We start from the raw sequence: 26987 nt of genomic DNA on the forward strand, positions 1-26987 counted from the left end.
TGCGATTCTGGTTTTCTGAAACAGTACCAGGCTCCATGTTCAATTATCTCCTGGCCAACATCACCCTGTTGTCTACAGAACGGGGAGATGATTGACACAGAGACAGCACTTTCCAAGGCAGCAAGTATGAAAAAGAGGCTTGAAGACAACTAGAGAAGATAAATACACTTGGCCTGTCATCGTAATGAGGCAGGATCCAGGACAAGCCGTGGGAGGAAGAACTAGACGGTAGCTAAGGGAGTGGGAAGATAAGAATCAGACTTTTTGTACTGCCAAAGGCACCCTGGTATCAACCTGCATCAGTGGTAACAGTTTCTCAGTTCCCCCGTCTGTAAGACATGGTAACACCATTTCCCTACATTACATTAAAATTGTGAAGAGCTCAAATATTACTGCAATGAAAGCTGCATCTCCGTGGGATCTGTCTACACAGACACTCTCAGGAAAGGTTATCTGAATTAAAGACAAGGCAGGATTACTTCCCAACCACCCTGTTAACGATTTGGGATTAGAGCAGTCACCACACTTTGAAGTGAAAATGGCCCCACACAGGAGGCTTAATGCATGCTAATCAATCCCCCTGGAAAAAAAAGTGAACTTGGCTTAACACCATCTAGGTCTCTAGCTCCAGCAGGAGGAGATAGTGATGGACAAACCTTAAACGTGACAAAACCCAGGAGCTGTTCTGAAGGCTGCCTGGAACTGGAAGAAACACGTCCTGAAGCTTACAGGATCCCAGTCAAACAAAAAGAGCAATCTTGGAAATGGAAACTAAGGATCAGGCTTTTTTGAGCACTTTGTGTGTTGGATTTTGCCTACATGATTCATTCATTAGTAGCCGCAGGGCTGGAACAGAACCCAGACTGCCGAGCCTCCGAGCCTCCGTGTTGTGCCTGAACCACAGGGCTATTCCTGACAGTTGACTCGCTTCCTCCTCCTGTCAGCACCTTGCCAAAATAACAGCAAAGGGGAAGCGGCAGTGGGTCATCTCTCTCCTGTCGATTGCCGTGAGGGGAGAATAACTCTTTGAATCATCCCAGTCTTTCCTTAATTCCAGGTGACTGAATCACTCCTGACTCACAGCTCCCATGCAACGGCCCTGACTCCCACTGGAGTCAGCTGTGCAGTTACCTTCCCCTTGCACTCAAGCAGATGCAAGCTGCCGGCGGGGGCATAAAGACAAAATGCTGCCAGTGACACACGGGGAGACAGACAGGCACCTTCCATGGGCTTGCAAAGGTCATAAGTAAGCATACGTGTTCATTCATGCTTTACATGCAGGCATGCACACTTGTTAAGGCAAATAAGGGCACACTGGTGTCAGATTATTCAGAGAACTCAGAGCCACCTCTAATGAGGACTGTGCGCTATAAAGTGCTTGTCACTCAGTGTGACACTGGGCAGAGTTTTACCTCCCAGGAGTTCAGCATCCAGCATGCTGAGCTGCCAGCATTTCTGGGCTAGGGGAGCATGAGACAGTTGCACCACTTACTGCAACATCTGAAAGTCAGGAGGGTGCTTTTGTTTAACTACTGGTGCAAAACAGAAATCAGGCCCACTCTGTTTTGGGAAAAAAGAAATCTTATGATGCTTCAAGTTTCCTGCTTATTAACCAGGCAATTTTCCAAGAAAAATGAATTTGCCTTGGTGGGAAAAAATGAGCAGTTGTAAGTAATTCAGTGTTGGCACGTTCATGTTTGGAAGTTGAAAACAGTGGATTTTTTTTGCATTCATGACAAAGCCAAAGGGGAAGGGCAGAAATGGAAGATGAAAATTAAGAGCGTGAGACATTTCTCATTTAAAAAAAAAAAAAAAACAAACCAGAAAACAAAACCCCAACAAAGACTTTTAACTTATTTTGAACAAGGAAAAGCTGACAGCAGCTTTCAAGAGGTTTGCACAGCTTTAGTGTGTAAAAAGACAACAAATTTCTGTAGGGAAGGGCTAGATTCGTGCACTTTTCCAGCATACGTCCAGGGACACATGTTATCCAGTGGACACACCAGCAGATATGCTTTTACAGGACTACAGGCGAGTACTTCATTAAGGCAAACACAAGCACCCCCTGCCCTGGGGAAAAAGCCACTGTCCCTCTCTCCTAGCCCCTGGCTCTCACACGCATGGGATGGGAGCAAGCAGGGAGGGCAGCTGGCGAACTATGGATGCAGTTGTCTCGACTCTTCCAGGGAGACCCCTTTGGAAGTCCAAACTCACATACCTTCTGATTCACGTACCTGCCCGGCTGCTTTCCGACTGATTTAAGAGTGGGTTGATTGATAGCCCAGATGCGAGGGGGCTTCCAAAAATATGTGAGGAAGGGAGACTAAATGTTGAACCTGCCAGTGAGAATACCTACATGGCAAAACAAGGAGGGAGAGAGAGAGAAACGACTGCTCAAAACTGCAAGAGGAAAAGAACTTCATTATTCCATCTCCTCCTGACTCTTGAACCCAGCTTGCTCATGAGAGAGAGCGTTAAAAATATCTCCTTGGAAGTCTCGCTAGACAGTTGAAATCTTCCCAGCCCCATTCTCAGAGCCAAGAGGTCTGAATGAGCTGTGTTAACACTGAGGCTGTAAAACTAACTCTCTCCTCCCCGTAAAACACCTCTCTCGGTGAGCTCCCGATAAAGGACAAGGCTCTGTCTCCTGGCATATGCACAGCCCACCCAGCTGGGACGTGCGAGCCCTCCCACCAAGTTATCTGTGCTGCAGAATGAAGGTAGGGCTGGCACTGGTGGCAGGATTGCAGCACGGGACACAGCACAGACCGACAGCCAGGCCTCTGCTACCTGAGCGCTGTCCATGCTCCCGTTACAGCCAATGGAAAGCAATGCATCCTTTTAGGTTGCAATTCCTCCCACCCCGAAACAGGCTGCGTGGGCTGTGACGTGAAACTGCCTACATCTTCCTACCGACTCTAGGGGAAGTAGCTGTTCTCAAGTGGAAAAAGCAACTCCTCTGTGCCCACAAACCGGCCCTGCTCTGCCAGTGACTGCTCTGTCCAACGCTCTCCTGAACTACAGTCCCTCTCCTGGTCCTGATGTTCTTACCTGCGTGGTGGAGACCGAGGAGGAGGAAGCTGGGATGGTGCTAGCAAAGGGAGACCGGTTGAGCTGTGGGAGGGACGACGTACCCTGGTGTGCCAGCAGGCTGGAAGAGAGGGGTGTACTGCACACAGCTCGGAGCACTCCGCCCCCGTGGGAAATAGGGTCCTTGTTACTGGTGTAGATCCCTGCAAGGGGAGGAGATGTGTTAGAGAGCCACACTCCCGAGCCACGCTCCCCTCCGATGGCCTGGAAGCAGGCGGTTTTCTGCAGGGCTTGATCTCGGAAAGGGAGGGTGGTACCAATGCACAAGACCAAGCGTAACATGCACTTCAGCATCTCACGGCCTGGCGTGCAGTGAGGGCGGTCACAGCCCTCAATCCTTCTATCAAAAGGTACCACAAACTTTTCCAGCCTTGGCTCTGCCCCTCTCTTGTTTGCTCCTCGCACCCCGATACAATCCCACAGAGACACCACAGCACAAAGTGACTCACCAAAGGCACAAGTCAGTGGCAGAAGGGGGTAGCGGACTCAGAGAGTCCCACTCTCTGCTGCCTGTGCTAGTCAAGAGACCACACTCTTGCTGAGCTAACCTGTCCCCTTCCGTGATGCCCAGGGACCGTGGTGGAGCATGGACAGATAAATGAGGAAGAAAGGGTGAGGAGAGAGCTGCTGCTGAGGGAGAGACCCATCTGACTTCCCCTTGGCTCAGGCATGCAGCAGAGGCAGTGCCCAAAGCCGGGTCCTTCAGAGCCCTGCCAACATCTCTCCGCAAGAGAAGAATGGGAGAACAAGCAGGCAGGAGAGCAGGGCCTGGCAGCCTCCTCCTCTTTGAAACATCCCTTTGTTGTTCCAGGGGGGAGGCAAAAAAAAAATTGGCCTAAGGTTATGATTATGGAATTTGCATCAATTCTTGCAGCTCCTCTCCTCTCTCAGGCAGTGCAGACAAATGGGCCAGGGCTCCCAGGCACACACAACAAAATTATACCTCCCCCCCTTGCAATCTGACCTAAATTGGAGCATCTGCAAACAACCCACAATAGACCGATGACAAGTTCTGCTGCCAGAACAGTGTCAAACCTCATCCCTGAGCAGCAGGCCACTCCTCTGCCTGCTGCCTTAACCCCTTCCTGCCACATGTCCTGGCTGCCCTCATCGCTGCCAGGCCAGGGAAGGGGACTCAGGCTGGGAACAGCTCTAAGCCTCTCAGCAGAGTTATTGGTGTGCCAGTCTCCCAGCCCTACATGGATGTGGTAAGACCAGGATGAGAGGTTTTGTTTTTAAAGGAGGGGTTAAACTTGAACCACTTATGAAAGTCCCTCATTTGGGGTCAGACTGTGGTTGCTCCAGTTTGGCCTGTGAATATCCCTCTCTATCACTTTGGAGATTAAGCTCTGGCTAGCTGAGGTTTTCCAGCGCTTGAGCAAAAAGGGTTTGAAATGCCCCCCAGCTCAGATCTGCAGCCCAGCTCCAGCGATAAGAGAAGCTGACCCGGAGGAGATTCTAGGATGAAGGCCAAGATGGAAAGGGGAGACCCAGACGTGGATTTTTATGGCTCTTGGGACTGAATTAAAGGGACTGGACTCTGTGTAGACAGGTCCAGACACCAGCCAAATGTGATGAAAAAGACAGCAGGGCTGGGAGGAACTGTGTACACCTGGAGCCCTAAGGGGGAGCATACCTGAACCCAGCAGCGGGGACTCCATGCTGAGGCTGGGCAGATTCCCCGTGTGGCTGAAGGACCGTGAAGAGTTGCCGATGCTGGAGCTAACAAGAGAGCCCCCGGAGAAGGGTGACGAGGAAGTAGACGTGGACCCAGCCAGCTGGGCACCCAAAATCTCTTTGCTTTTGCCCCCTTTTGGCCTGCCAGGCCCATGTTTGTTCTTCTTGCTACCCTTGTGCTTCTTTTCCTTCAGCACCTCTCCCTCCTCCATACTGAGGGATGGCATGCGCTTGTGGCTGCTGCTGCTACCACTGGCCCCGCTGCTCCCCACCGAAGGGCCGCTGACAGGGTTTGAGGCTTTGTAGTCCACAGGGGAAGCATCACGGCCTCTCTGCTGGCTCACCGCAGAGGTTGAGAAGCGCATGATGGACCCAAAGCCTGAGAAGATCACCTTCTGCTCAAAGATGTCCCCCTTCTGGCCTTCATACAGAGGGGAACAGTGGGAAGAAGAGGAGGAAGAGACAGGCTTCCGGTACTTCTCGTCGTCCTGCTCAAGCTTGGGGAATGTCACAAAGTCCTGGGAGCACTGCAGGTTGCTGCAGGAGGTACCTGGAGGAAGCAGAGGGGAAGCAGATATAGGAAGGCTCATGGCAGCAGTAACTCAGCCCATAAGGCAACAGGAGCACGGTCACAATGCAGGTCCTCTGGCACAGGCTAGTTACCGAGCTGAAGGACACCTTTGTCACCTGCCAGCCCTGCTCCCCCCTGTTGCTTTGATCCTCTCTAGCAAGCACGAGTGCACACCAGCAGCTTCATCCCATCCAAACGTGCATGTGTCTGCTCCCCCAGGCCCTGCATCATCACCACTGTCCCTCCAGCCCCGATTAGGGTCCCAGGAGATGAAACGCGCTAGCTCTTACAACAACAGCTCAAAAAAGAACTGAGCAAGGTCAGAGCAGATGGGAGCCCTGCAACGCTTTGACTCAAAGCTCAGGGGAGCCTGGATATCAGGTTTTGGCTCAGGTCTCTCCACTAGTACTCCTTAAAACACTGCTGCAGACAGTACCACCTATGGAGGAGAGGGCAGGTGCTGCCCATATTGCCTGTGCACAGTATCCCTTCCCTCCTCCCTCCGCTCAGACATCTGGATCTGTTTTTCCTTGCAGTGCAGCAGGCCTGCACAGAAGGGGAGCTGTAACACTCATCTGACTCGGTTCTTCCCTCTGTGTATGGAGTTAGTAGCAATAAGACTTTTCCCTTTCTCTTCAAGAGGTTAAAGAAATAGCCATCAGCAACATTTCACAGCACTAGCTGGTGAACGGGTATCTTTACAGCTACAGAGATATCGAAGAGAAGCAAAGCAAAACATCACCTCCATTCTCCCCTCCTCTCTTGCTTCTCCTTCACCCCTTACCTGCAGGCTGGAAGGTCCCGCTGGATGAAGCTGAGCTGAAGCCAACCGAGCTTTTCCCGCTTCCCGTCTTTTTCCCCTTGTGGCTGCTGCCATGGCTTGAGGACTTCTTGCCTTTCACCTCCGACCTGCCGACCTCCGAGGTCTCTTTGCTCCCCTCATGGTGGCTGGTAGAGCCCTGGCAGCAGCAAACACAGAGGTGACTCACTCAGGCCAGATGTGGCCACAGCAGGGGCTCTTTTTACCAATTTCCCCTTAAGAGAAGTTAATTGCCCCCTCTGCCCACAAAGTGATGGTCAGGTCATGTTACTCAGGAGAGGAAAAGCAACATTTCCCTCTATTGCTGCTTGATGGCACCAGGCTTTATACTCCTAGGGATTACGCTCATCCCATCTAACTGCAGGAAATTAAACAGGGCACTGACAATTAGGGCACAGACATCAGAGATTCCCTGCATCGTCAGCAGAGGGGAGTACCTCAGAGGTTATTCAGCCCAAATAAAATCCGAATTTGGCTGTGATTCAAGCATGTATTTCAGCTGCATCTCTCAGGTGTGCTATTCGCAGCAAGGTCATTCCACCTGGGGGAATTTGCTCATCCTTGTGCTGTGATGGGAGTTTCCCTGGGTTCCTTAAAGCATCCACTGAAGCACCTCCACTGCCAGCCCAGGGCTTTCCAAATCTACTGCAGTAAATATTTCACAGTGACAACGTTAGAGCAGCATCAGAGCATGCAGCAACAGATGCTATCCAAACCCCATATAAGCCTGCAGGAGACATGGAAGCAAGGGGGATGAAGAGGCTGGCCAGATGCTAGGAAATCCATGAGCTTGGGATGAGAGAGAGAAGTGTGGGAGTTGAGCAGGGGGAGAGCGGAATGAACCAAAACCCAGATCCCCCGGGGCACCCACGCTAGGATATGAAACCTCCACCTTCACGTCACTTCAAAGCCAAACTAGCAGTGTTCAAAGATCACTTCTTGTCAGATATTACTGCAACCAATCAATATTATAGATATAGTTCTAATATGATGGCTACAGCCCAAAATATAACACCTGTATGTTAGTGCGAACACCTTTTATTTCTTACTGAGCAGATACAAGGAAGACACAGAGGAGCACAATACCTTTCTTACATTCCACTATCCCTGACTCCAGATGACCTCTTCTCGGGGAGAGCTAAAGAAAAAAGGGCTTGTAATGCAGACTCATGAATGCCCAGATAAAAATCTTTCCCCATTCCTCCCACATGGTTTAATCACTCTGCACAATGCAACAGCTGGCAGCCTAACACACACCAGATGTGCCGGGAATATGAAAGACAGGAGGAAGGGAGTGGTGGAAATTAGGGGGGAGAGGAGGGGGAATCTGTATTTTCTCATCACAGACTCCTGGATGTAGGAGATTAAGCTTTCTTGATTTATGAGCTCAGAGGGAGCACGAAAATCTTTCCGACTTTCCACATCTGCCTGGGGAGGGAAAGGAGAGCAGTGTCTGGGGGCTATGGGAAGTCCCAAGACTGCTCACAAAGTCGCAGGAACGAGATGTCTCATGTCTCAGCAGAAACGCAAAGCCCTGAATTTTCCCCCCATAAATTCACCTCTTTGGAGCTCCACACAAGGTGCACGAGGCCACAGAAGGGCAGGGAGAAACCACATGAGAAGACATGTTCTAAATCCAGAGTGTCAGGAAGGGAGTGCAGGGCAAGTAATGAATTAGTGCAGGGTGGAAGGGGGAAATCTGAGCTGGGAAATAAATCTTAATTGCAAAATTAAAGGGGAAAAAAAAAAAGAGGGTGAGAGGCTGAGCTGGCTCAGCTGAAGGCAGTGAACGGACAGACACTCACCTGTAGGGCTGATCTGACCTCACAGACCTCCCTGAGAGACTCCCAAAGATTCTAGGGGCAGGATTTTCCCACCTCCTGCCAAATGCTATCCTTAGATATTGTTTGCCAAACAGGTCACGGCAGACAGATCTGTATGGTACTACCACAAGCCCTCCTCACCACAAAGGGCGCTTCTCTAGCAGCCGTTCCAGAGAGCCTGGATCTGGGGCAAGGGCCCAAGCATTGCAGCCGAGTAGCAAAGAGAGGGAAACTGAAACCACACTAAATCACTTCCCCTCTCTGTGCCTCTATTTCTTTCCCACTTTGCTCCGTGGAGCCTGCAAGCTCTGTGTGGCAGCGGAGCCTTCCAGGAGACACACGTGGACTGCCAAGCACAACACGGCCTGGATCTGAAGGGGAGGGGTCTGCTACCATAATGCCAATATTAATAACAGTAACGAGGGCCGCAGTCCCATCGCCTCCCTAATGAAGGAGACTCTCCAGCTCAGGGCTGCTGCCTAGAGGGAGCAGGACTGGAGAAACCTGCACGCCTGCTGCTTGCCTTGTGCATAAACAGAGGTCTCAATCTCTGGATCATCGGCTTTTCTCCAGCATGGAAATCCGTGTGTGTGTGCAGAAACACCAATGTTTCGTGTGTTGCAAACAGGTGTGTGGGGGAGGGCATGCTGCAGAGGAAAAAAAAATAAGGAAGCACTGAGGAAGTGAGAGCTCTCTTTCAAAATGAGGCAGCAGCTACATTTTGAAGGTCTATTTAAAGCAACCAAGGGAAAAATGTCACCAGTATAAACCTGCTGCCCCAGCTGGAGGTGACAGTCTGATGGGGAAACTCCTGCCTCAACCCGGGAGCTGGGAGAAGTGGGACGAAGTCGCAGGGGCACCCAAGCGCAGGCATGCACGCACCTCCTCCCCCCAGCACTCGCTGTCCCCGAGGGGCTGTACCTGTTTCCTGGCCTCTCTGTGACACTGTGCAGCACCCAAGCTCTTCATTCATTAATTTATTTATGGGAAATCAGAAGAGCATCTCTTTGCCTCCTGATTGGCGGGACGAGCTCCTAGAGGGAACCACTGATGAAATACAGAAGGGGTGGGGGAGGCTGGCGCCGCGTCGGAAACACAGAGCGGCTTTGCCCTGGATTAAACTACTGGTGAGGGGAAGCAGGGAGGACACAAACGAGGAACAATGCGAGGAGAGCAGGACCTCCTCCAGCCCACGCACCACGGGGCGATGTGCTGAAGCAGCCACCCAGGCAGGCTGCAAGCACCAGCTGCCTTTCCAGGCTGGAGCACTAGGTAGAGGTCTGATGAGTCTCCATCAGGAGCTATGGGCCAAAGGGCTCGCACAAGCCACGGCACCTCTGTGTCTGAGCCACTCGCAACCCTTACGACATCCTTCCCCTCAACGTCGAGATCAGGCAGCACTGTGCTGCTGTTCTCTGTAGGTGGGGATAGGAGACACAGATGGGCTGAAGACTGTATTTTTAAGTCCCTGATGTCACTGGCAAATTCCAACTCATGTCAGGACAAGGGATGCTAAAAGGCTCAGGGATTCTTACTGCAAATATCCATGCTGAGACACGCTTTGATTAGCAGGGGTAATCATCAGCCTTCCCCCACAAACCCCTACCCCATCACAGCGACTGTGAATTTGCCTGAGCCAGGCACAGTGCAGAGGTTCCCAGGATCTGTCAGCTCCAGGCCGGTCCTGGGTAGATGCCGAGAGCTCAAATAACAGTGGGAAACCTGGAAGTCTCCCTGCCTTCGGTGGCATCTGCAATCAGGCGCTCTTTGCCCTGCTGTGCTCCCTCTCCAGCACCTGACCGGGAGAGGGTGGGTGCGGGGAGGCCTTGGCATCTACGGCTTAGATTAGAAAACCCAGAGCAAGCCAGATGTTGCAGCCCAAAACACGTAGCATGTGTGAGTGTGTGTCAACAAGTGATCATGATGTCTGCAGCTGGCAGAAGAAGGCAGCTGGGGTAGCTTGCAGTCCTGCAGATTTACTGCAACAGAGAGCAGCAGGACGGCTCCCCAGGGGCATTTGCAGCGGGAGGGGAGAGGCACGCTGCTTGCTGTTCGGCTGCTCACTAACCCTGATCCCAGCACCAGGCACCAGCTACACAGAGAGATCCTCAGCACAGAAACTTCCTCCCGAATTTGTCTGGCGGTGTGTGGCTACAGAGACGGAGCAGCCCTGGCTGCCAAGACTTACTGGTGAGACTCATTGCTCCTCCCCTGGCGAGAAACCCTCCTCTGCCCCAGGCCTGCTCCATGAATGCCAGCTTTCCAACAGGCTGTTCAAAAGCGTTACTAGTTGGCAGCATTTTGGCGTTTTTGGGTAGACCACGTGAAATAGCCAGAAACTATTATAGCCAGAAACTATTACCCAGAGGGGATGTTTTCTGCCTCCTTCCCACTCCCCAAAAAGTCTGTAGAAGCTCCAAGTAGCCAGCGTGACAATGAACAAGAGCCTACATCCAACGCAAATTCACTTTCTACAAGCCCCCCCACTCCATCCAAAAGCTGGGGCCCTGGAGAACCACTGGGGGATTTTCAGCAGGTCAGCTGCTCTGCGTGGAAGGGACACTCCTGTGCCCCACGAGCCAGGTCTTCTGCTCCTCTTTGAGAGCGATGAAAATCGTATCGCCCAAAGACACGTTTCAGAGGCAGGAGGAGAGCTCGGAAGAGGTGTTATGAAGAGTCATTTGCATGCTGTGAATTCACACCCTAGTTTCACTTTCCGGTGTAGATGAGAGCTGAGGCCACCGCTGTGTTTTCAGTTATGTTTATCCCCCAAACCAGAGTGAGGCAGTGAGAGCTCGTCACTGCACAGACAGGACACAGAGGCCTGGTAGAGTCCAAGTGTCAGACACTAATGGTATTTAGATTCCTAGAAGACTCAGGGAAGCACTCAGTGAGATGTTAAAAAATCTGGCAGAAGTCAGAGGTCTAGCACAACTGATTTCAAGAGGAAGAGTGAAACCACATCAAAGGATCTTCTTCATAACTAAATGGTTCAAGAAGGGAGCACAGGGTGGACGACGTATTAGGTGAAAATTGGAGCTGAAAAATAAATCTGGATTGCAAAATTAAAGAAAAATGTGAACCCAGAGGCCAGGCTGCCTGAGGGAACAAGGAAGTGGGATATACCACTGTTCCTCCACAGCAATGAAACACAGGTTCCAGTGCTGTCAGCCTAACCTGAAGTAGCTTGAAAAGTCCTACTGATTTTCTATATATCTCTGAAAATCCATTATTAAAGGGTTGCTGAAAGTTTCAAAGGACTTTGGTAGCAACATCAGACATTGGGGCTCAGATATCTGTTGCCCCAGGCTCCTTTTAGGCTGAGCAAACTGGGAGCAGACTGGAGCATGGCTTCAAGTACCAGTAACACCTCTCCATGGCCTGGTGGCTGGTGCCACACTACAGTCTGCCTGCAGTCCCCGTGCCCAAGGAGCAGGCGGTGCCAGGACCCTTCTACTGATTTGTCTGACTGATGCTCCTGCTCCTCATTGCCGGCTCCAAAACACCGGTGATGCTCAGTGCCTCCAGCCCAACCCCTGCTCCAGCACAGTCTGCACACCTGGACGGGAGCCTGGGACTCACTGTATGCGGTGCCACTTTCGCTACGGTGCGAGCAGCATGGCGAGCTGGCAGCACGGGTCTGGCGCGGACATCAAGGGCTGCACCAGCCTCCCACAGCTCTGCAAGGCTGCTCCGGGCCAGTGCCCTTCTCCCAGGAGCCTGGACACGACCATCTGCCCTCACTGCTGCAGGTCATTGAGATCTGCTCTCACCCAGCTGCTCCCCACAAAAGACTGGGGGCTGTGTCACCTGCAGGGATTACCCCTGGGGAGTTTACGCTCTGGTTCATTGGGTAACTTGGAGAAGACCATGGAGGCAATAAATTATTTGCCCAAGATCACACAAGTGGTAAGAAGAGGAAGAGACCCCAGCTCTCTTCAGACTCTAACCATGGCACAGCAGGGACTAGCAATGCTCTTCTGCGTAGTCACACCATGAACGTCAACTTTTGGTTTGCTGCATCTACCCTACCCACTCCCCAGTACACTCTCCTGGGATGAGCTGTACTAATCTAAGACCCAGAAAGGACAAAGATGGTTTTGGCTTCCAAGAGGAAAAACCTGTTTGGACATGCTACATTAATGTGTCCCAAGGTTTTACATTAGTCTAACGGGTGCAATGTTACACTGGTGCAACTCTCCAGAAAGCCTCATATAACCACCCCCTGAGGGGTTTGTGCAGGGTTGTAGCAGGCCGCTGAGCAGCTCTTACATTTGATCTGGAGTGAGCACCTCTGGTAACAGAGCTTGAACAATACCTTGGGATCTATGCACCAAAAAGCAAGGGAAATACACTCGCTGTTATGAGGATTAATAACAACTCCCTAGGGAAACACTAAAACCCTGTCACTCAAGTACAGCTACAGTAATTAGGATCTCCTGAATTTTAGCTTACAAAGAGTTGAAAGCTGCCTGTAAAACTGAATTGCGCCCTTCCCTCCTTATTTATAAAGGTCTGGCAGGGCTTTGGAGGAGACAGTGGGTAATTGTCTAACAACCGCTCTAGCTGGCCAAGAGTCAGGTTTTGGATTTCAGTTCAGCTTGAAAATAATCTTCTTAGGCCATCAGTTCCTGACAGCTCTGTTAACTGGGTGAATCTGCTATTCCCAAAAGCCAGAGCTGAGTTGCCCTAACATGAGCACAGGTAAATCAAGAGTGATTGCAGCTCAGAGGCTGTTCCTCCACTCTGTCCCGCTATAACTTTCTGCTTCTCCCAGCCTGAGAACCATGAGACCAGCTTTGCCATTTCAGCTCTGACCTACATCTACTCCCTGCTTCCAGGCTTGGCCTCACACAGAACATAGAAAATCCTCTTCAGTCCTAACCCAAAGCAACCCTGTGCTGGAGCTTTCGCTCTTCCAGACTGCCCCGCAGCGCTTGTCACGTATGCAGACACTGCTACCCTGTGAATTTTCATTTTCACAAGGCAGTCCTGCCACGTAAAGGACACCCAAGCCTTTCCAAGTAGCATTTCTGTGCACAAAGGGACATTCCTGAGACATGTTGTTTATTTGTTCTAGCAGGAGCTTGGCCTTAGTCCTACTCTCACTTACACCAGAACAGCCCTGCTAAGGAATTGCATTAATTTACATTCCCCATACAGAGAGAGGAAAGTACAACTCCAGGCGCTAGAGTAACCTCACTTGTTCCCTGACCCCGAACAACTGCAAACTTGGCCTTCACCTTGTGGCATGCAAGCTCAAGGCAAGTTCCACTGTGTCTATTCTGCACTACTGGAGTTTGGGGCTGGCACGAATTACAGAAAGCTCAGGGCTATCCTGATTTACAGCCAGGTGCAAGAGTCCATGTCAGCAGCACGATTTCAGCAGTGAACAGCAGAAATACACTGACATCCTGACCGTGCCCCACCAGCCCCACAAGCCCTGGGTACTGAGAAGACAAACCCACACAAGCGACATCTTCCCAGCAGGAAACTGGACTGCCTCTACACCTCAGGAGCAAAATAGGCCACCACAGTGTTGTCCCTCTGCCTGAATTTTCCTGAAATGGAGGAACTAAATAGAAACCAACCTCCCATTGTCTCACACAGAAAAGCTACCTCTATTATGCACTTTGAAGATCTTACGTGCTTCTAAGATTTTCTGGGTTTTTTTTCCCCTCAGCTACGTCAGTTTGTCTAATAAAGGATAACGCCTCCTCCCGCAAGTCTTGCCTTTCTTATCCACCTGCCTGAGCTGTTTACAATGTGGCAGCAGAAAAGGCCAAAGCATGGATATTTATCTATTCCGCGAGAGCTTCAAATCTGAACATCTGCTCCAAAACAGGCTGGCACGCACAGCTCAATCACTTGGGAGTTTAGCTCCATGATTGTGTCGTCAGTGCTGACAGAAATCAAGACAGCTGCCGTGTTAAATTCCCAAGGTGGGTGTCGAGGTGGGGAGTCAGACAGAGAGAGCGAGAATGTGACGAATCAGGAATCAAAATAAATGGACAAAAGCCCTTTCTCTGCTCTTCTGTCCTGTCCTCCCCACCTCCTAGGAAAGCCAGTGTCGACGGTTTCCCCCTGCCCTCCCTCCCCACTCTGCATTCACACGCTTGCATCCTGTGGGTTTGGTACCTTCTCTGCAGCGACGGGCACCGAGGATGGGGTAAGGCTGGTGGGAGACTCCGGACGTTTTTTGTGCTTCTGTTTAGGTCTTTCTTTGTCCTTCCGACTCTGCAAAAGAAATCAGAGAGTACTGGAAGGCTAACTTTTCCTCTGCTGAGAATAGCAGTTGTAAGGGAAAAGAAAGGAGGGTGTGTAGGGGTGGATTTACAACCATACATTCATATTCCTCTTTCCTTCTCCACCCATCCACACGAGCCCAGTATCCCTTCCCCCACATCCCAGCTTCTGGCTGGGAGCGTCCCACTATCTCTACCCCAGCTGCAGCCAACATCTGGAGGGCAGAATATCAACAGAAGCCCCCAAATCAGTTTATGGTAAGATGATAGGGAAGGACTTAACAAGCTCTGGCTGATTTCAAGAAACCTGAGCTTTCCTCTTGCTATTTCCCCAAAGGGACTCTGTGCCCCTTTACCCTCGCTCTCTACCTTCTTCAAGGGTTTCTCAGATCCACCCTGTGTGGACAATTGATTTTGGCACATGTTGCACGTGCACAGGTAAAGAGATCAGTCAGTGGAGATCTCAGAACCTTGGCTTGAACCTAACCTAGAGATCCCCCACATCTCCCCTCCCAACAGAGACAGCTGGTCTGGGTCCATCTCTGCTAACAGGAGACAGACTATTTAGTTTGCTTTCTTCATCCTGTTTTTTCTCGCACTAAAACCCCAGAAAAATGGGATTCTTCAAATTGTAAAGCAAGGAAAAATCATGGTGTGAGAAACACTGAGTCCTGCCCACCCTGATTTTATATTCTCTTGAGGAATGGACTGTAACCGAGGAGGCTATTCTTATATAGTGCTATCTGGCTGTTCATGCTAAAACTGAGATGTTTTCAGCAAAAGCACTGAAAACGTAGGCCTGTGTGGCCTCAAGTCAATGAGGATGGGGCTTGAGGATGCCCAGGCCAGCTGGCATACAGGATGGATGAAGAGCATGCTCCATCACACACTCCTGCTTCCTCCATGTCCTCCTCAGCTGCACAGTCCCATGGGAACACACTCAGCTGACTACAGGGCTTTTCCATGCTACCGATGTCAGCTAAAGATGTGGCCTTCTTTACTGAAGCTGAAGAAACTTTTGTGCTGCGTACCGAACTTCCCAGTGTAGTCACTGGTGTGTGGACCAAGAGACCTGCTGTCAGATAAACACCTGCATGAGATGCAGGGCTTAGAAAAATCCATCCTCTTGTCTCTGAGACCTTTTTGTGGGAAAGGATGCCTATTCTGGTACAACTCCCACACATGGGCGTTTTATTCTAGAAGCTGAAGTCCTCAGTCAGGACCGAAGGTGTGTTCAGAACAAAAGAGTCACATCGAAATTCATTGACTCTCCAGAAAGATGCTGATTCCTTCCTCATGCAGGCAAAGCCCTGAGGCTACAGCTGCCAGCACATGCCAAAGATGCGATGCTGTCAGGGGAAGATGCAATTGCAGCAAATACATGAGCTCCACTGTGCGTTTTTGGGAGGGAGAGGAGAGAGTGGAATAATTAGCTTAGGAAACAATATGCTAAATGGGAAAAAGAGGGCTGGAGGAGGGAGAGGGCAGGAGGAAAAGGCTGGAGAAGGCAGGCATGATGTGAAGCAGAGGTGAAGCAAAAGTGCTCCAGAAATCAGCACCTTCCAGCGTGGATTTGGTTGAATTCTCAATGCACTCGAAAAGGAGGCCCATGCTGCAGCCACCAGTGACTTCCATGATGCCATGGAAGCTTTCACTGGAATGAGCTGGTGAAAAAAGGAGGCAAATCCAGCCTAGAGTTTCACTGCACTTGCTGAGTGCCCAACCAACGCTGCCAATATCCATCATTTTATCACAAGACTCCTGGCGTTTGGCATATCTGTTAAAGCCTCTGTTCCTAGAGCTACAGTATTTTACAAGAATCTCTGTTTTCTTTTCTTCCCTTCCTTTAATACACATTTCCAGTTTTGGCAGTGAACAAGGAAAGCTTGAAAATGTGATTTCTACAGACTAAGTGCTGAAAGACAAAATTAAATCTTTACTAAATCTCACAATGTGTTAAGTACGTGGGGGCTTCTCATGCTATAAACTCTGTCAAAGTCTCGTAGGACTTCTAGGACAGGAAGATGGGGAAACTGTGGCCCAGTTAGTTAAGCAGCTTGTGACAGACCATGTGCACATCAGCGTTCATTATTCCAGCAGTAGTAACAATTTGCACTCACTTAATAGCACACAGCAGAGAGTTTCAACGAGCTGAAGAGAGGTTTTTAATATCTACATCTCATTTTACAAATGGGGAAACCAGGGCACATGGGATGAGAGAACTTGCTAAGATTTCACAGAAAGTCATCCAAAAATTCAGGAAGAAAAGTCAGGGATCCCCACCCCACCTGAACACACACTCGCCTACTTGCAGATGCTTCCAGTGCCACTCACGGAAGCCAGAAGTGGAAAACAGGAGCCAGACACCTCATTACAACACATTTTGTGAAATAACTGCACAAACCCTGGTCCTTAAACTTTCTGAATACCACAAAGCTTATTCTCTCATTTTTCAGACCCCGAATCCCAAATGCATTTCAATCATGAAGTTGCAATAGGAGGGAATAAGATACAACGCTGCCGACGCCAGCAAGACAGCACTGTAATGATTTAATTTCACATATCATGGTCAAGATGAGACAAGGCAGAGCCAAGCCATTTTGGCTAATGATAATGAACCTACACACCTACATACACACACATACACACATGCACATACATGAGGAAAAGCAGAAATGTCCTCACGGTCACCACAGTGAACCATAAAACTGCCCACAGTTTCATTGTGATGGCAACCACCAAACTCACATCCTCCAGCTTCAGAATCCTGGCTGTCTCCTGTCTGAAAAAATCTCCCTTCGCTGTCGGCAGCGCAGAGTCTGCAACAGCTAACTGAGCAGTCCCCTGGTTATATGTAGGAGTGCGTACATATGTACATATTCAGCAAGAACCCAGCCTGCACAATAGGGACCAGATTTCTGGAATGCTTCAGCTCCCATTTAGATGCTTGAATAAATGGTCAGGTTTTCCAAAAAGCTAAACGCTGGGTATTGAGCTCTTTTGAAGATCTGGCCCCGACTACATGTGCTGAGCAACTGCACTCAAAACTATTTAGAAAATCTGTCCCACAGAGACCAGTCTTCGTGCTCTGCTCAAAGGACTGCATTGAAACCAGAACCACCGCAGCCTGACGAGGAGCTCAAGGGCCCTTCTGCTGGGTGTCCCCACATGCAGCCCCAGGCCATACCCACAGGCACACCTTGCTCCTCCGTCGTGCTTAGCAAGCACTTCTTCTCCCACACCATCTCCTCTCCAGGCTTTCTGTGTCACTCCTGCTTGGGCAGAGCAGAAACCCACAGGACCGGGTACCCAGGAATTCTCTGGGCTGCAGCCAGCAGTCCTAAAGCTTTGCAGAGTTGGGGTGCCCACTGCCTTTGCACACCCAGTAGCACCCATCTCCCACCCTCCAGTTACTCTCTAACACTTTTGGGCAACAGGATCTGACACCTTCTTCAATATTACTGGAGAAATGCAGTGCCCTGTGTTAAATGGGGAGGACAATTAACTCCGTTACCCCATGGATATTTTGCAGACGGGCCAGGCTGCCCCCAGACCAAGGCACTGGTGGGAAGGTTCGGCTGCCCGCAGAGACCACGGCACTGGGATGGTCAGGGTGCTCAGTCACTCCTGGCTATCTTGCCTGTGTTGACAGGCCCTCAGGCAACCCGGGGCGTTCCCCAGCTTGCACCAGAAGCTTTTAAACGTGTGGGTTCTCTCCAGGAACCGGAAGGCTCCAAATGCTTCCTGCAAGAGCCACAGGGCGCAAAGGGAGGGGAGGACAAGGGGACAGGGGGGAAGCAGCACGCTCCCTGCCTCTCAAGTGCCCTCTCCCCACCTGGCTTTTCTGTGTCCAGCACTTCATCTCCCTGGCACACAGGCATTCTCCTCTGCAAACCCTCCTTCCAGGAAACTTCACAGACAACACAGCCGCTGCCAACAGCCCAGCCTGCCCACAGAGACCTGCCTGGCTGTGCCATGAAGCAGGAGTCAGGGGAGGAGGAGGAGGAGGGAGGGAGGATGCACTGCGAGAGCAGGAAACCTTTCAACACCCCCATCCCATCTTTGCAAGCAAAAGCCGAGCCCTACCTTGCAGCCGCTCGGCGCTCCCTGCAGCAGGCTGGCTGGCTGGGCGAGCTGCGGTCTGCAGGGAACGTGAACCTGCCCCCAGCAACAAACTTCACGGAAAACAAACTCTCCCCATGCAGGACTGAGCAGCTGGGGCTTGGCATGTGGGCATGGAGCAGGCCAGGCCTGCGGCGGGGGGAGCGCGGCTGCATCGGGGGCGTGCCGGCGACACAATCTCCCTTCGAGCTCCCCAGCGCAAGGAGGAACGAAACAGGATCTCTCGCTGCCAAAAAGGGTTGTGCACAGCTCGTCTTGCTCCCCCCACCGCCGTCTCCCCTTCCCCGAGCCCCCTCTTCTAATCTGCTGGACACCAGCAATTGGATCATTAAAAGTAGATTGGGCAGGGGAAGGAGGGAGGGAAGAGCTGGGAAGAGCCAAGCGGGCTCTGCTGCTCCCTCCCTCTTTCCCAGGCTCTCTGAACTCCCTCACCCGGAGGAGGAGGCCTGGCTCTGGGCTGCAGCCATGGCAGCCGCAGCGAGGAGGAAGGCAGCAGCGGGCAGAGGGACACTAAGTCCCTGCCTGCAACCTCGCCTGCACCAGGGCCGTGCTGGGGATTTTGTGGGATTGCCTTGAGACACGCTCTAAATGCATGGGAGGTTTTACACAGGGACTCACGGCCAGCCCTCGCTGGGCTTTGCGTGCTCTCAAATTATTGCTGCACCCCCTGCTAATGGAAGGATTTGCTGGGGGCAGTTAAACACCCACATAACAAGAGGTCACAGAAAGCCAGTCAAGGATGCTATAAAACAAGGCTACTATAGCGAGGTCAGAGTAGATTTAGATTCATTTCTCCTTCCCAAAAAAACTGTGCTGGTCTTGCAAGCAGCCACCTGCATCCACTTGAAAAAAATGTCCACTTTGCCCTTTTGGTGCCTGTGTGGACACAGAACTCCAAGAGGCAGACCTCCCTCACCAACTCGAATGCAAACACAAAGCCCCTCACAGACCCACTGGGTTTAGATTTCAGCCCAGTACAACTTCTCCAGCGTGCTAAATCTGCCAGGCCGGATCCTTGGCTCGTTTCCTCCACTGGCATCAGGTCCAGACAGACAGGCAATGGCAGTGGGGAGGCAGGCTCTGCCGTGCATCTGCTCAGACGCCGTGGGACCGGGGGCTCGGGCACTGCTCTGGCTGGTGCTAAAGGGATAAGGGGGGCAGGACAGAGACAGTCCCTGTACCCCCACAAAGTGCCCCCGCCATGGCTAGGGAAGCAGTTCAGGAGCTAAAGGTGTGTTAGATCGTGGAGAACTGGCTCCATACCCAGACCTGAGGAACAACTGCACGTGGGCTTGTTTGCTCCAAGTGCCTGCCTCTCTTTCCTATGTCACTGGGCAGGGACCATCCTCTCGTAACAATGTCCCATATCCAAATTAAAAGTCCTCTGATTTTGCTTATGGGTTCCAGGTGTTCACTAAGAATAACACTGGACGAGTGTCTCCCTCCGTGGGGTATATGCCTAAAAATGTTGTAGAGCATGTGCTCCCGTCTGCTCCTGGTGTGACAAATTTAATCCACAGAGCATGGTAATTTTTTTCTGTGTGCTTCAAGCAAGACAATATAGGTGACAGAACATCTGTACTTCATTCAACCCCTGTGCGTCATCCAGCATTTTCTTGGTATTTAGCTATTGTTTTCTTTCTTTCTTTCTTCTTTCTTTTTTTAAAACAAGCAAACAAACCCTGCAAAGGCTCCCACAGGGTAGAGCACACACATTGGAATACTACCCCAACGAAATAAGCGGGGCTGGTTTTGCTAAGGCCTGGTATGTTCTGACGAAAACCCAAAGCCTGGAGCTTTCCCGTTTTCAGGACAGCACAGAAAGAAATGCTTGGGCTGGTGTCATTTGTGCCTGCAAGAGGCGGGGGATGCCGACGCTGGCTTGCAGTCCGGCATCACAATTGTCCCTTGTTCCGCAGAGAACAAGACTCTTCACAAATGCTGAACTGTTTTACAGCAAGGCTTGGGAGTCCAAATCCCAAGTCTTTGCTGCCTTACTGAAGCCACTGAGTTAAATCCTGTGCCCCTCACTTAGTCATTAACTGAGCCAGAGTTTTCCTCCGTAAAGCCTAAGTAAATAGCCACAGCCCTGCGCTGGAAGGGAGCTGTCAGGCACGGAGCTCCTTCTGGAGCAGAGAGCCATGAGCACCTGCAGCCCAGGGACTCACACACGTGCTTTGGTCTGCCGCTGAGCGATCAGCTCTGCTGCAACGCCTCCAGCTCTGGGAGGATGGGACCAGCCAGCTGCACAGCTGGACAGGCTCAAGAAAAAGCTGTTCTACTTCAGGTCAGCACAGCAGCACGCCCAGTTCCCCTGAAACACGTGCAATTAGATCATGCACTGCTAGTCACGTATTTCAAAACCATGTGGGAACTAATGGTTCAACTGCCTCTTCGGGTACCCCTTCGAAAGGTCTGTGTTCCCACACCACCTCACACCCAGTCCTTCCTTCCTTCACTTCATAACCACTCCCAGACCTCCAAACTACCCAGCACCCCTGGAAGCCGAGAGTGCCTTCCTTACCCTGCCCATCTCAGCTGCTTTGCACACCTCGTCCCCCTTTCCGTGCTGAATCCCTCCCTCTAAGTGGAAAGAATTGATCTTGCACTTGCGCTGTGGCCCTGCCAAGCAATCCTGGCCCTGGAAGAGGCCTCCGTCGGATCTGCTGCTCGCAAACCCGATGAGCCATCAGGAGGGGAGAGCGGTGAGGCAGCAGCAAGACGGAGTCTCTGCACATTTGCGAGGAACCCAGAGGCTAACAATAGTGGCAAGCGCCATGGAGAAGCCTATAAATAAATCCATATTCCTCCTGTTTTCGCTCTCCCCCTGGCGCTGACCTGCTTTCCAACCAAAGCCGGGAAGCAGCACCTCCCCTGCTCCTACCTGCCAGGCACGTGACTGCGCTCCCACCCCCGCCACCAGAAGCTGTGCAAATATAGAAACCCCCGTCCGGTCCCCAGCCTTGGACTCGCACAGTCTGTCAGTTATAATTACAGCTGAGCTCTCCAAAGCTGCCGTCAATCACCCCGATCCTGCCCTCTCCCCCACCCCCTTTTGCTTGCTTGTTGGCTAAAAATAGCACGTTCCAGTACAGCCGTTCACCTTGTGCCAAGCGCTCGCTCCCCGGCCATGGCACAGATGCTCTTTCTCCCTCCCGCCTCCTCCTCTCCTCGCAGCAGCTGAACACACAAGAGGAGCAAATACTCCCCATACGCTTTAGCCTCAGGGGCAGCAGGAAATTTACTGACTTGGTGTCAGCAGCAGGGTAGGCACCACTTTGTAAGCAAGGTTCGCCTTGTTTGCCCATGTATCAGGTACGGTTTGGGCAAGCTTCCCAAACACGTAATGGACATGGTGGGCAGTGTTTCAAACTGGATGTTGCGGGATAACCTCTGTAAATAAAGAAAGAGATGGCTTTCCTGCCCACAAAATTTATGGACTCTCAGCTGGGCATGCCAGGAGGGTGTCAGTCAGTATTAACTGATGGCCGTACTGCTTCTGAAAGCCTGGATGCCCTTGTCCCCTGGGGACTGGGCTGAGATCCATCAGACTTAGGCCACATAACCCACCAGAGTGTCATCGGGCTGTTTCTGGATGTGGGTCACTATCATTACCATTCAAAATAATTTATGCATTGTGAGGATGCCTACTGCAACAAGACAAAAACAAACAAAAAAGAAGTAAGCAGCCAGACACCTATGGCAAGACTTAAAAGATTCACACTGCGATTTGCAGGGGTATCACCAATTGTGTTTATACAACAAGGTAAATTTGGCTTTTGACTATAGTGGAATATATCCAGAGGTTGCTTGGTAGAGTAATTCTGGATTTCTGCTAACAAAAAACAGGATATGGCCCATAAAGTATTAAAAACTATCTGAGCATACTGACAGTATCCCTGTATAAGTTATTTCTGCTTCAGATCCCACCTCACTGCTTTGGATAGATGGGGTACAAAGGAGGGTGGCAGTACTATGTTGTGGATTCTTGATATTGCAAAAGCTGTATCAAGGGGTAGGGAAGATTGCTTACTCTGCTGCCATTTGCCTTAGAACCTGAATCCTCAAAAACACGTGTGTCTTGCCTTTTAGGGCTATTTATTGTTATAAATAACAAATACCTCATAAGCCTCTGGCCTCCTCTTTTCTTTTGGTCCAGACCCTTCCGCACTGGAACCTGCACCCCTGTCAGAACCCAGGAGTCTGCGGGGATTTGGCCTTACACGTTCACTGCTGCTTTTCCTTGAAATATGAGCATTTGTCACATGAGTCAGTTGGTTAATTATGAACCTTGGCGTGCTGTTAACATGTCCTGTATCATTGCAGCAGTTTTGATGAGTACATCTTAACCAGCAGAGTTAAATAGATAACTATCGTACCAGTCACATCCGGCATGCAATGTTCTTCTGAATAATTGTTTAACAAAGATAAACTATTTTGACAGGTAGACTTGAGGCAGGTGGAATCTCTGTGGCTGCCTAATCTAACTAACAAAATACTACCTAGTTTATACTAATTATTGTTCTTGCCTACAATTAACCTGCTGGCCACAATGCAGATTACTAATCAGTATCTTTTTGTCCTTTACAACTTGGACTCTGGGATCTGAGGACAACAACCTCCAATTTTCTGTTCTCGAGCTGCTGCATTTAAAACCACAGCCCAGACTACTTCCACACAGATCAACTCAGTAGCTGGAAACCATAGCACAATGTCATCCTCAAAGTGGACTTGACACAAGACAGAAAAAAGGGGAAAGTTGCACGTTTCATAGGCATGTTCTGCCAGGACCCCCTGGCATAATCTGAACGCACAAACTTGGCCTCACATTCCCCATGGCTGTGCTGCTCTATTTGCACACACATTTCTAGAGGCCTGTTTAAAAACGCAGCCACTATTCAGATCTCTGACTGTGAAACTCTTTGCAGAGTCAGGGCTCATCTGAGGAGCCATCGGTGCTCTCTGCACACTCTTCCCCTTCTCATGTCCATCCTGCATGACTGTGCCTCTCTGGATTGACAAACTCTGGGCAGATCTTACCTTCTTTGGCCTTTCGTGGTGGGATACATGCTTCTCTTGAGCAGGGGACGTGGATCGACTCCTTCTTCCAGCAATGAAGGAGCTACCTCCAGAGTGACGTGAGGTCTTCTGAGGTAAGTGGGGAAGGGGAGAGGAGGTGGAGAACAGGAGCAAAAAGAGAGACAGAGAGGGAAAACAGTGTTATAGAGTCCAGCTTTCACTGTTACCGTGGGCAAAGTTACAGTAAATGGCTTGTCTACCACATGCAGGACCAAACTCTTTTTGTACCAGATGCCCAGCCTGGTTCCTAACATGGGGACCACAGCAGATAGTGGGCTTACAAACAGCACATAGATCTAACTCCCCAAATCCTTGGTTCTTAGTGGCCTGTGCACACTAACACTTGTAAGAAGAAAGGCACAGCTGCTAAGAGACCATCCTGTAAACAAGAAGATAAATGGTAGCAGCAATGTTGCTTAGACAAGCCAGTCCTCCTGAACAGCTTTCAGTCTTGAGTGGGGTGTGGGGGGGTGTGTGGAAGGATGCCCTGTTCTCAGACTCCAGGCACTAGCAGAAGTCCTGCTGTCTATCTCAGCATCAGTAAACTTGATACAGAGCTACCCTTGTGTCAGATACTGAGGGTACCTGAAGGGCAGGGAAGGTGTCCTCCAGTTTGACTTTGAGGGAAAGCTCAAGACATCAGCTACTGTATGAGACAGCACTGATAAGCAGGAAGGAAAGTGGGAAAGGCCAGCAACAAAGGAGCCACTGAGACATCAAGCTGTAGTGAGAGGATCGAGTTTCCTTTTTGCTGGAGGGGGGAGAGAGCAGGTATCTACTAAATGCAGAACAGGAAAAGGGTTCCTCTCTTTCCTCTCGGTACTGTAATTAATAGGGGGAAGTCCTTTGCCCCAAATATCCCTCAAACAGTGAATGACTCCATGTCTCTTCTGAGCTGCCTCTGTCCTCAGGCAAAAGTTCTGGCTGTTCTGTGTTACACCCTCCTGCCCAGGGTGCCTGAACTATACCCCTAACTCCCTGGAGCATCAAACATCATGGCTGCTCTCCTTTCCTGGGATTTATCTTTCAGCCATACAGAGTGGGTCAGGGAAGCCAAAACAGATGGGAAGAATTCAACGCCTAGTTTTGAAAATGGGTTTAAAGATGCTATAGAAATGCAAAATATAAATTAATCTTTATTCCTAAGTGACTCTGACTGAATGGCTAAAAGGGAAGCAGGCTGCAGACCTTGTTTATGTGTTCTTGGCATTTCTTACTGCTCTGAGCACAGATACAATCTAGGATGAAGACGATGCCTTACATGTGACAAAAAAACTTCATTGCAGGGATGAAGAAACTCACCATTTTATTGAAGTGGTACTTGCAGTAGCCACAATATTTGACATTGTCGACTTCTAGGACTTCCTCTTCACATAAGAGGCCAGCCATCTGGGCACTGAAATACAAGCAATTAGGAGGAGGATAAAGCAAATTGTATGACCAGACCACATATCCCATCAAAGGGCAAAGAATAGTTCCAGATACCCAGGCAGGGTCTTGAAGTTTCCTGTTCTGTTTGGCAAATGGTATGCAAGGAGGGAGAAAAACGTTCAGACTATTTTAAATTCATATTAAGATCTTCAAAATTGTCAGTACTTTTCTACCAGATTGTCTTGCAAATTTTGTTTTTCTTAAGGGAGGCCTGGGAGACCAGTAACAATTCCAACAAAAGACAAATCACGAGCAAGGAATCCATGTAAAGCTGGGAATCTCCCTGTTCTGCTGATAGGCAATGTTGTTTTCAGGCTGCGAGGGTACATGAGTATATCGGCCCTTAAAATCACATCATCTAGATGAGACTCTTGCATGTGCTCTGCTGGAGAAGGAACATTCCTGGGTTGTGACTCATCTCTTCTCTTCTTGGATTCCACACAGTCTTAGGGAAATCCCCAGCCTTCGTTCTCAGCAGGGAAGGCTCACTGGTAAAGCCTTCCTGGGGAAGTTCCCCTCACAAACTGAGCAACGATGAGATACCCCTTTACACAAAATAAACCCAGGGTGATTAGCCCAACTCCCCACACCACCCATTTGGTGCGGCCTCAAAACCGTAGCAGCAAAACCAATAGCTGGGGCTATTCTTGGGGTGATGCTGTGGGGAACTCACCAGGTGACATGGAAAGCTTGCCGGCAGCCGTGTCGGTTACAGGCCATGCATGCTCCAGAGGCTGCTTTGCTCTCCCTGCCCTGCTCTTCACAGATGTAGCAGGTCTGCAAAAAAAAAAAAAATGTATTGCTCACTCAGAGAGGCAGACAAAGTGTCTGCTTCACTCTCACTGTTCACCAGGAGGCAAAGCTTTCAAGAACTCATAGCTCTGTGTCCAGTCATCTCCCTCCTATGACAACAGCTCTGGGTTATTTCTCAGTGGCATGCACAAAACTCACGCGTCTTCTTTTTCACCCCAAATAACAACTGTGTCAGATCAAAACGTGGAGTAACCAACATGCAACTCCAAGGTGGAGATTGCTCAAGTTGCAGGGAGTTGGGGAAGAGAGAAATGGAGGACCAAAAAGTTATTTGCAGGAATAGGGATTTACTTTGTTAGTTATTTTTAAAGGAATCTGAGTACCTGGAAATTAAAAGAAATTGGACAGGAGATGTGGCAGAATAAGATGACCTCAAAAAGCCAAGGTGGGGCAAGTACACTTGGGGCAGCAGGAGAAAGAGATGGCCTTACCTTGTTGAAGCGGTCGTGGGGTACATACTGCAGGACAATTGGCTCCATGGTGAGCACGTTGGCAAACTGCACCTCTGGGATGTACAAAGCACAGACGACATGGGCCCACCCTGGGGAAGCAAACAAGACAGAGAGCGGAGATTCACATGGGGCAACCCAGAAGAGTCTTAAACTCAAACAGGGCAGCAGACAAGCACAGGAGGGAGAGAAGGAAGAGAGTGTAGGAAGGGAGCCAACTTAAGTTAGATTTGAAATACTGCTTGTTGTAACTTGGTTAGGAATAAAATGCTTTGTGGGTGAAAGATAGACAGATACCACCTCCAGATTAAATAAGAAAGCAGAGATTTATTTGGGAAAAGAAATGTACAACGCTCATCGTTCTTAAAAGCACCCTCTCGGGACTTGAGACCCAGAGTTGAAGACCTAACCAAACCCAGGAAAAGCATCCAAGCTGTAAATGATGCTGATGGGACAGGTTTGATGTGTAGTCCCATGCCACTGGAAACAAAGCTCCATTTAGTGGCAGTTATCACCAGCTAAAGAAGGCTCTTTTTCAGCAAGCCAAGTTAGATTAAAATCTCAATCCACCAAGACACCTCCCAAATCAGATGTGTAAATTGAAATTCCATCTGGTCAGGACAGAACTGAGAAAGTTTGAAGGTCAGGAGCCTTTGGGGGCTGATCCATACCAGTATGGCTACTGCACTGGAAGGATTTAGCTAGAATTAGGATGGATTCACTTGGGCAGGCGGAACCAAATTCCATGATTACAGAATCATACAGCACTGTAAGTACTTGGGCTATATAATTCTGTACAGTGACATGATTGTAACACTTCTTGTGCCTGTCTACGCAGACCTGACCAAACCATGTAACAACATGTTT

The 26987-nt window shown here is 50.1% G+C and overlaps 1 protein-coding gene across 5 annotated transcripts in view; it reads right to left on the reverse strand.

Moving 5' to 3' along the window:
- Positions 1 to 26987, reverse strand: part of MLLT6 (MLLT6, PHD finger containing) — a 45120-nt gene that overhangs the window by 8453 nt on the left and 9680 nt on the right. For 4 of the 5 annotated variants that reach the window (XR_012046062.1, XM_072885740.1, XM_072885738.1 and 1 more), the window contains exons 4-12: positions 26103 to 26212; positions 25532 to 25635; positions 24730 to 24823; positions 23389 to 23496; positions 14120 to 14218; positions 6123 to 6297; positions 4727 to 5317; positions 3052 to 3233; positions 2235 to 2352 (exon numbers count right to left, since the gene is read on the reverse strand). Coding sequence is in view for 4 of the 5 variants with exons in the window: in XM_072885740.1 (XP_072741841.1) it covers positions 2235 to 2352; positions 3052 to 3233; positions 4727 to 5317; positions 6123 to 6297; positions 14120 to 14218; positions 23389 to 23496; positions 24730 to 24823; positions 25532 to 25635; positions 26103 to 26212 (1581 nt within the window). In the remaining variant the exon portion in view is untranslated. The remainder of the gene's footprint in view (positions 1 to 2234; positions 2353 to 3051; positions 3234 to 4726; positions 5318 to 6122; positions 6298 to 14119; positions 14219 to 23388; positions 23497 to 24729; positions 24824 to 25531; positions 25636 to 26102; positions 26213 to 26987) is intronic. The other variant, XM_072885739.1, reaches the window with a different exon arrangement.

This window comes from Ciconia boyciana, chromosome 22 (genome assembly GCF_034638445.1).
Source record: "Ciconia boyciana chromosome 22, ASM3463844v1, whole genome shotgun sequence".
Taxonomy (NCBI): Eukaryota; Metazoa; Chordata; class Aves; order Ciconiiformes; family Ciconiidae; genus Ciconia; species Ciconia boyciana.